The 10,644-nt window shown below is 36.6% G+C and overlaps 1 protein-coding gene across 6 annotated transcripts in view; it reads right to left on the bottom strand.

Moving 5' to 3' along the window:
- Window positions 1-818: 818 nt before the first annotated feature.
- Window positions 819-10,644, bottom strand: part of rdgA (retinal degeneration A) — a 429,656-nt gene continuing 419,830 nt past the window's right edge. For all 6 annotated transcript variants that reach the window (XM_080286630.1, XM_080286634.1, XM_080286631.1 and 3 more), the window contains 2 exons: window positions 6,232-6,333; window positions 819-3,373 (listed from right to left, as the gene is read on the bottom strand). In XM_080286630.1, the coding sequence (XP_080142756.1) occupies window positions 6,284-6,333 (50 nt within the window). In that variant the 3' untranslated portion in view covers window positions 819-3,373; window positions 6,232-6,283. The remainder of the gene's footprint in view (window positions 3,374-6,231; window positions 6,334-10,644) is intronic.

Here is a 10,644-nt window from a genome sequence, read left to right as displayed (position 1 = left end):
TTGAAGTTGAAAGTACCGTACAATATCTGTGCTTTTATAAAATTAATAAAATACAGGCAGTCCCCATTATAAGTCAATGTAGTCTTTAAAAGCTGTAGACTTTTTTTCTACACAACTGCTACTACTGTACATATTGGAGGAACTAGAAAATCAACTATATATTAGGAGCAATGTAAGATTAACAGGCAACTTCTGTCATTCCACCGGGACTTTATAGCAAAAAAGAATGTCAGACAGAATTATAATGAAAATGATGTAACGGGAACATTAATGAGCTATTTTTGTATCATTTACCATGGAATTAATGCCAAAGAAGAATGCTAGAAAGGAGTACATAAAAAAAAATAATAATAATAATAATGGACTATCTTTCAGTGGTTTACTGGGAATTTATGGGGAAAAAAGGAATGAAAAAAAGAAAAGGAAAATTACCATTACTTTTACCTTTCACTGAGGACTTCATAATTATAATAAAAAATGATAATAAGAATGATACGAATAACAATAAATGCGAATTATAAGAAGGACTTCCTGTATGAGATTCAGCGCACTTGAGTTAAGAATTCCTGGAAATGTTGTGCAGGCAAGAAATACAAGTGTGATCTGACCCCTATGCACTGTTCCCCGCATTTGAGTGGGAGCGACTGTTGACAGATTGCACGTGACTACACACTAAATTCATTTCCTAAGGTCTGGCATCTGTTAACAATGGCTCGGAATTATATCTTAACACTAGTGCATAAAGGTAATCAAATCAATATTTTTTTAAAGATGAACTAAATATTAATCTTTCAAATATATTACTACAACAACTATCATTATATTTAATTTTTTTTTTTTAGCTTTTATAATAGCTCTGGCTTTTAGCACATTTTCATGCTTATACAGGACTTAAGTACAACTTCAATAATCCACATTACTCATTAACACATAATGACATGACACATCAAGATATCGCCCAGTAAGAAGAATACAACACTTTTTACAAATACTGTACTTTTTATCTCGGTAAACCTATACACTTTCAGTAGATAATACTAAACAACCTTTGATATAACCCGTTGAATACGAGAGGTCCCACTTAAGCTTAAAAACTACCTCGTCAACCCTTCTGCTGGTAATGCCACACTTGGGTATTCTATCCTGGCTGACTCCTGGTGACTCTATACAGCGGTGGGAATCCCTAGTAGTCAAAGAAGCAACAGAATCACGTACAGACAGCCAGGAGAAAATACTGAAGGTGGACACTGTAGCAAGGGGTTGGCAACGGAAACCATCCAGCGTTACAGCTCTACTGAAATTGTGCTGACCAGAGCTTTGTTATATTTTGCTAGTTTGTTGACCTACACTGCCCGGGGTCACCACCAGCCTCATGCCTGGCACTATGGGGGAGACGGCAACGTGTGCCACCAAACAGTTCAGGCTGGCATGTCGGAACCACCAGAGGGCATTAAAATCACTACAGTTTTGTTTATTTACCTTGGAGTAGCTTCATCTCTCTCTTGTCTCCCAACCTGAGCAAACACACAGGCTTATGGTCATCTGGAAGGCAACAATGTATACCAGGTGTTGCATTAACACCCACCGGCATCTTTAGCTGGACTTGACACTCCTCTCAAGCGCATGATCGAGTTGCCTCATCACCAACACCACTGCAGCTACAATTTCCGAGCCCTCTTCTCTGGCAGTTTTCTCGGTGTAACTAATAGACTGATTTAAACAAGAAGCTGCAATCACTAGGATACTGATATGTCCAATAGCATGTACCTATCTACATATGCCTTACAAGAAAAAGGTAAATGAGAGAAAGCAGCAATATATTAAAGTACACAACAGGTTGAAAATTGAAATATATACTGTATATATATTATTATCCTTAAAAAAGGTTTCATATATATGCACATATACATACATAAGTATACATACATACATATATATATATATATATTCATAGAGCATTTTTAATTGAAGAACAAGGGGAGGGAGAGGTGGGAACGGCTAAGCTTACAAGAGGGAAAGGGTACTATGGATATAGCTCGTAAATACTAAAGATAATTGGACTTCAAAAATTCTACACATGCAAGTACACATACACATTAAATATCTTAAACTTGACTGGAATGACTTTTTATAATCTTTTTATGTATTTTTTTTTTTTTTTATTGTTTAAGCTGGCGACCAGTGCTGTATTTTCTTCAAAGTCATAAAATCGTTCGCAGTGGAAGACCAGACCAGCTGCCAGCCGATTGTTACCAAGGGGGTCATTGGTAACCATGACAACACAACAGACAGACATTTGCCACGTTCAAGTATATAAGTGCCTTAAAATTGCTTTTCTCACAATTCATTCTCTTTAAACAGCAGTTTCTAGGTTTCAGAATATTCACGTCAACGTACACTATCGAATTTTCATTCTATATCTTACTTGAGTTCATCACTGTAATATAGTTTTTGATTTTCCTTCAGTCTTATTATCCTATTTTCTATACCTGTATTTCACTTCATTTTTGTATACTCACTCTTGGTCTTCCATTTTGAATTCACTTAACTCTGTCTCTCTTGAACTTTGGACTTCATAAATATCTCCCAAACAATGCATGACTAGAGACGGATGTCACTTGCTTGACCCACTGTGGTTTTATGAGACATGCTAAATATTTAACGTATATATAACTGTTAAGTACCAGCACCGCTGTGTATAAGTGCGAATATGTCAAGATGTATACTGATGCCAAAATGATAACTCTTTGTAGGATGGCTGTGTGTGTGTGCGCATGTGTATCCAGTGTATGTGTATTTGTGTATGGGTGTTTTTGAAGGTATAAGCAGCTGGAAGAATGTGGATGGTTGCATGTCTGTGAGGTGCAATGTATGTGTCTGGCTGGGACAGTGTTTGTGTGGGTGTGGCATGTATGTGTGATTGTTTCTGTGAGTGTGGGTGACTGCAAGAATGTCTGTGACAGAGCGAATTTCTGGGATTGAGGCAGTGTGTGCATGGGTGGGTGTGACAATGTGTTTGGTTGTGTCAGCATTTGTGGATATGTGAGAGTGTGTGGTTGTGTGTTTGTGTGCATAACTGTATGATTGGGTGGCTGTGTCTGTGGGGGTGGCTGTGTGTGTAGGGGTGGTTGTGTGTGTGTGTGTGTGTGGTTGTGTGAGTGTGTGTGGTTGTGTAAGTGTGTGGTTGTGTGAGTGTGTGTGGCTGTGTGAGTGTGTGTGGCTGTGTGAGTGTGTGATTGTGTTCGTGTGTGTGTGTGGGTGATTGTGTGCATGTGTGAGGTACAGTGGGGGCCAGAGATGAGATGGCCAGGCAGCCTCCATCATACAGTGGTCTCGAGGTCTTCATGAACCATCGTCTGGAACTGCTCCTGATCTGAAAGAAAAATACTCAATACATTAGAATCACAACACCGAAAAGCACCATACACGGATAACATGGAGCCTGTGTCGACTGACCACATTATCCGATATATTCTTTTTCTATAGTAATGTATATCTCTTTTTATAATGGTTAATAAATGAAACAATTTAAAAGCAGGCACAAAAGCAGCACAGTGATTGCTCTGAATGCATTTGGCATGATTTGAAAGAAAAGTAACTAATGCATGTCATGACAAGCAGTCAAAGCCATGATCTATCAATTGAAAGCTTTTTGCTAAATATCACAAGTTGACAGTATTTAAAACTGACATGGTTTCTAGGAAGATATCTAATAAAATGACATGCACATGAAATATCGCAACATTAGAGCTTGTCTACTGTATATACACAATTAACATGCAAGTATAGATAGGACGGAAGTGAAGGATTGAAAGAGTTGCTAATATCAATCTGCATACTGTCACTACCATTATTAGGATATCTCTACTACAGTACAGGGAAATGATTAATATTATATCACAATGGTCTAGATTAAAAACCAGAACAAAACAAAGGAGTAATGAAGAATCTAATTTTGATATAAAAGTGGGGAGGGGAGAATATATGATCTTCAAATGTTTTAAAAAATAAAAACAGGGATGGGGAAAAATTGAAAGGGTAACTTCAGCGTTGTTCATACGTACAGAACAGAGCCAGAGCAGAATCCTTTGGCATAGAGCGTGCAAGAAACAGCGAGGTGATGTGATCCACTCTCTTGTTCTCTACTTACACAATACTCTCTTATTGTATGTTTTGGACAGATATTCAAAGTGCACAATCATCTCAGTACTGTTTCTAAAATGTGTCCTATGCAACTCTGGACAGATATTAGGGAGCAAAATCAAATCAGTCCTGTTAACTTTCTAAAATGTGTCCTAGACAATCTGACTTGTTTATTTTAATGCAGGGTGCAAATTCATCTCAAACCTACACATAGAAAAGTAACTCAAATGCTGCTGACAAAAATGGCTGAATTTTTAAACCTGAGATGATGATGGAGATAAAATAAAAAACTTTGCCATTTTTTGAACACCTATGGGGGTGAGATACAGCCGGCCTGCATTCCTCACTACATAATGCTACTGGCAATGAGAGAGCATGGCCAACCCTATCTCTTCCCCTCACCAAGTGCTCAGTTAATGACAATAAAATTTTCAGTTTTTTCTTCTACACAATCTCAGTTGTAAATATATAGCCATTTCATTTTCTCCATCCAAAACATAACTTTGTATATAAAGTTGTGCTGTGAGCAGATAATATTAAGCCATCCAATGTATCCAGTCATTTGCAATGGATCATGTCTACCATAATGACCTCTTACAGTGCTGAAATTAATTATATATTGAACTGTTTTGGTGAAGTATATAGATGCTTAACATTCTCTCTCACAACCCATTTCATTAATCATTTTGTAAACTTTCAACCTCTACTCTGATAAATGACTACAGTACTTTTTATAACTGGCAAATACAACGTTACTATTAGTGTCATCAAAATCTATTAGTTATTAGCAATATATATTATCATACAAAGTTGCTATTTTTATATATATATATTAATATATTCACAGGGTGGGTATGTGCATAAGCTTAATCATCTTATATGTACCACTACAGTCTTTACAACTTTTTAAAATCAATATTCACAGGGTGGGTATGTGCATCAGATTAAATATCTTATACATACCACTACAAATTTTACATCTATTTGACTCATTTAGTATGATCAAACTTTGGTTTAATTATATTCTTCCTATTTCCAAATGATCTGATTTTGCTTAGGTGAGCTCACAAGCAGAGGAGAGGTCTATTCTAACCCCTCTGGTTCTAGAAGTCTCTCATAAGCAAACTAAACTCACATGGAGACAGTAGATATAAACAAGGCATCGTCACACTAAATGAATCAATGCACAAACTAAAACTGGAAATCAACAGTGGTGCAAAAATGTGATTCATGTACAGGATGTCTAAGAGCACTGCAAGGTTGCGGTACTGTACTGACGTCAGGGCCTCATGGGGCATCCTGACCAAGGCCTGTGTTCTCGTCACCTTAGGAGACTTGCTTGTACCTCTTCCTTAACATTTCAGGGCTGTCTCGTATCAGCAGCTGCATGAACCTATGCTATGTTTCTTTGAATACCAAACGCTACACGAACCTATATACGTATTCCGGGTGTCTTTGAGTGCCGATAGCTACACAAACCTATATACTGTATGTCTTTGAATAATGATTAGTACATGAACCAATATATGTGTGCACTGTGTATCTTAGAATACTGATAACTACATAAACCTACATTTGTATGTGTCTGAATACTAATAGCTATACAAACCTGCATATGTATGTTACATGTCTTTGAATTTTAGCCAGTTTTATTCACTAAGACAACTCGCACATGAAACTATACTACATATGCCAGACAGTATAGCTTCTGGTGTGATTACCTCAGTAAGATCAGTGACCAGCTGCAATTCAGACACATAGCACACATACCTACCCAAAACAGCTCTCTCTTGTGTTTTGTTTTTCTCTTGGAGGGAACTGTAAATTGCAGGCTCAAGGCCTTTGGTTCCTCCTTCCTCGCATAAAAAAAAAAAAAAAAAAAAAAGCTTTATGTGAGATTACCTTTATTTCTGTATATGAAACATTAACATTCCCTTGTATGTTATTTCTACACTCATTTCAGTATCTATAGGGCATAAATTATGGACAAGACAATATCACTGTCCAATATACAGAATAAATCATAAAGGAAAAGGTACTAGCCAGTCTCACAAGTTGCCAAGAACACCACACCAAGCCTTCACCCACCGTGTTATCTATGAGGGAGTTAGTTCTTTATAGTATTTGTTTCTTGGGCAGTTTAGTCAACGAAATTGTGATTAGCATGGGGCTGACTGAATTTCTCTTGGCCTGAAAAAATAATAAAATCATGGAGTCCACAAAAAACAGTCAAAACTACACTTATCATGAATGCATTGAACATGACTTTTTTTTTTTAATCTTAAAATCTAACAATACACAGAAAATATAGTTAATCCATGAATCCAATGACTTTCTTTTTTTTTCTCTTTTTTTCTTTTTTTATAGTTTATTCTTGCTACCTTCAGATAATTTTAATAAGCTCTGGAGAGATCATCTGTAGTGACAGGATCAGAAACAGTCTCCATTAACCCCTTTGTAAGTTGGTTTCTCTCCATATGCTAAATAAAATCATCTAGAGGGAGCAAAAAATACACTGATAAAAGATACGTCACTTGATTCAACGGCTTAAACTGCATTAATAATGAAGTATTCAATCTGAGAAGTGTCTATTCCATCTGTCATCACTTCTAGCACATAAGACCCACAAAATATGCCTTGTAATCCAACCAACAAAAGTAGCAAACCACTGAATCAAAATGGTGAGCCTCTGTTTCACCAAGAACACGCATATTTGTCTATTATTTAATCAAAACTTTTATATCATAGTTGCATTTATCAGAAGGCTTAAAATGGCATTCCAATATAGTACAGATGCAAGATTTAAAAAAACAAGCATGCACATCTGTCTTCATGTGGTACCAAGACTGCCCTCACTTTCAAGCACGTGAAACGGGAATCTAACATTAGAGCACTACACGTCGGACAAGCAACGTATATTTTCCCTCCCTTGGCATTGTACAGTGGTCATATTGCTTTTTCCTTCACCCATTATATCATTTGTGTCATACAATCTTTCCTTGTAACATATAACATTCCATTCTAACACCTTCTTCTCCCCCAACACACTCAAAACATTCAAATCTCTCTCTCTCCCTCTCTCTCTCTTTCAACAAACAGTTGTACAGCAGTTATACATCTTTTTCATTTAATCATCAATTCATAATTTTTTTTTTTTTTCTAGTTATAACACATTACACCCCATTCTGACACCATCCTCTCCTCTCTAACACACTAAAAATATTCACACATGCCTCTTTCACAAGCACATTTCATTGCAGTCATACAGTTTTTTGCTTTCATTATCAGTTCAGACTTTCCTTTTAATCATAACACATTACATCTCATTCTGACACTTTCCTCTCCTCCCCCAACAAACTAAAAGCATTCACACATGTCTTCCACATACAATTTTACAGCAGTCATACAGTTCTTTATTCCCTGAACCTATTCACTCACGTCATATAACTACTTAGTATAATACACAGTACTCTATCATCTGCTTTGTCCTTAACATACTAAAAATATTCTCTATGTCTCATCCACAAGAATACTGCAGTTCCATAGCATTCATGCAGCTAGGTCCTTCTCTCAAGAAATCACTCATTGTACAAATACTCAATAAATTCTGTTCTACCAGCTGCCTCCTCACTTAATCCATTGAAAGCAGTTATGCAAACATTCTTTGCAAACACATTACTTGTTGCACAGATTTTTTTTTTTTTCTCCACTGATCAGATATTTTAAGTGACTGCTGTTTCTCCCAGTTACAATGCATTACATACAATTCTAACACCTGCATCATCACCCAACACTAAAAACAGTTACATCTGCTACATTAAAGAGCATATCACACAACACTCACACTCCTTTTCCCTTCCACCATAAAAACATTAAAGTCATACAACTAAAAGACTTTTAAATTTATCATATATTGGTCAAAGCAGCCATTTTTCTCATTTAATTCAGCAAAACAGGATTTTTTTTTTTCTACTTTAACTCATTAAATCTTAATCCAACAGCTTCTTTTCTCTCTTACTACATCAAACCAGAACTTGCTCTGGTGTTTACCCTGTGGTGACTTTATACACAAGTTAACTACCAGTACATATCAGTCACAACCTCTCTTCTGCTCTTAAAACACATCAGACAACACAACAAACAACAATCATTCTGCTTTCTTTCTTCTCATGACTTTATACATAAGTTATAATAAGAGCCTCACACACCTATCAAACAGCCTCTCTGCTCTCAATATGCACCAAACAACACTCATTCCACTGTCTCCCTTCTGATGATCTGACCAAATGTTCAGTCCCCCCCCATTTCTATGCTTATAGACAGGCTTTAAGTTCTGAGAGATAAAGCAGCACTAGTTTAGTTTATTTTTGATTGGATGGAACTTTTAGTAAAAGAAATACAATACTACGGACTGTACAGTGGTTAATAAAAAAATTACCGAGCAAAGTTTTTGAGGTTAGGTATATTACTCAAAACTCCACAGTACCTGGATTCAGAGATACAGTATTGCCTGAAACTTGAAACCTGACTCTAAACCCAAAACTAGGGGGAGACTGGACATCATCCAAGGAACGCAAGATGTTGGGGGCACTTATGGAAGACAACACGTAACAGCTGGCCTAAAATCAGTACTGTATCTATAAATGAAGGAAGGCCTCGTGTCCTGAATCAAAACAGTGAAAGCTAATATGGCGCTAAGCAACACATCCCCCTAGAGAGGAATAGTAATATGGCAACAAACTGATCAACATTAAGCTGTGATTGCAAAGGTTGTCACTGCAACAATTATTACCACAGCAATCTTGATCCCAACAAACTCTGACCTCAACAAGTTATGATAACAAGCTGTGATCACACTGACTGAGGTTGACCCCTTCAATCCGACAATGCATTTTTTCATTTTATTCTTACCACCATCAAACTTTTTTTATTTTGCTTTGGTGAGACTATTTATGGTGACAGCATTTGAACCAGTCTCCATTAATCCAATCACAACCTGACTCTCTCCCTAGGTTGAGTAAAAACATTTGAAAATAGAAAGAATACTGCATACATTTCATTTGATTCTTGCAGCCTCCAAATGTTTTAGGTAAGCTTATGAGAGACCATCTGTGGTGACTGGGTTTGAGACAGTATCCATGAGCCTCTTCACAAGCTGATCTCTTTCCCTAAACTGAATTACACTGGTGAGACCATTAGCAGCTACAGGGTATCCAACACTCTCTGTACAACCTGATTTCTCTCCCTAAACTGGATAAAACTGGAGAGATCATAAAAAGTCACAAGGTTAAAAGCAGTCTCCATTCACCCCTTCACAACCTTACTTCTCTCCCTGAGCTGAATAAAATAATCTGAGGACAGAAATGTAATACGAAATATGTCATCGGACTGAGAGGGTAAAGTCCTTCAATCAAGCCACATTCTTTTTATTACTCAGGTTACCATTGGACAACTGTATTCAAGTTAAGAAGAACCAATAAAGGGGTTAATGAAATCTGTACCAAATCCCTCCCATTCAAAACATGTCCCTTAAGCTGAATAAAACTGTCTGGAGATAGCAAGTATAAACAACAACAAAAATGCACCACTGGATTGGGGGGTTGATGGGAAGGCGTGGAGGAAAATTCTGTGACTTACAAACGTGCTGTTGAGAACAGTGTCTCTCTTGGTGTCTCTATACATGTAGAAAACGGTAACTAATTTATGTACAGTTCCATCATCAAACAAACTATGGCATGATTATTGAATGCTGCACACTCAAAATTTTAAGTTCTAACAATACTCTGAATCAAAAATAAAAACACTTTACCAATTCTATAAAAGCCTGACACTCTCCTAATCTTACACTCTACTGGGGATTCAGTAAATAAATTTCAGGTATGAACTGCTACAAAACTCTGGTAATGCTTCCAAATACAACAACTATATGGCATACAGCGAATGACACCGCCATCATATACTGTACTGTTATTAGGTAGGGTAAGCAAACATGGTGTGAGGCCTCGACATCCTCCATATACAACTTATATGTTACTAAGCCCTAAGTACCATATACAGGGGTTGCTCTATTTAGCTTATATTATCAACCCCTCAAATCTCATAACACATTTTTTTTTAATCTTGCTACCTTCAGATGATATAATTGAACTCAAACGAGAAATTTTAAAACTGAAAGGGGTAATGAATGTAATATCTACCCCTTTCAATTTTTGAAAATCTGTCTTAATCTAGAAAATAACATCTCACTGTAGCAAGATAAAAAAAAAAAAAAAAAGAAAAAAAAATGTTACTGGACTGACAGGATTAAAGCTTATTGTCTCAAATGACATACGTGAAGTACATCAATGACTCGAAAAATAAAAAAAAAATAGGTAACATTAACTTGGTAAAAACTTCTGATTCTCATACCAAGCAGTACATCTCTAGCTTGGTTCCTAATCAAACAACCCACAGTGATTTTCAGACACTCTCGCAAAGACTTTCAAAACTCCATAACAATTT

This window comes from Coenobita brevimanus, chromosome 112 (genome assembly GCF_032717465.1).
Source record: "Coenobita brevimanus isolate Jiangsu-jjx chromosome 112, ASM3271746v2, whole genome shotgun sequence".
Classification (NCBI taxonomy): domain Eukaryota; kingdom Metazoa; phylum Arthropoda; class Malacostraca; order Decapoda; family Coenobitidae; genus Coenobita; species Coenobita brevimanus.
Note: the sequence above shows the minus strand (reverse complement) of the source record. Positions and strands in the feature narration are given on the sequence as shown.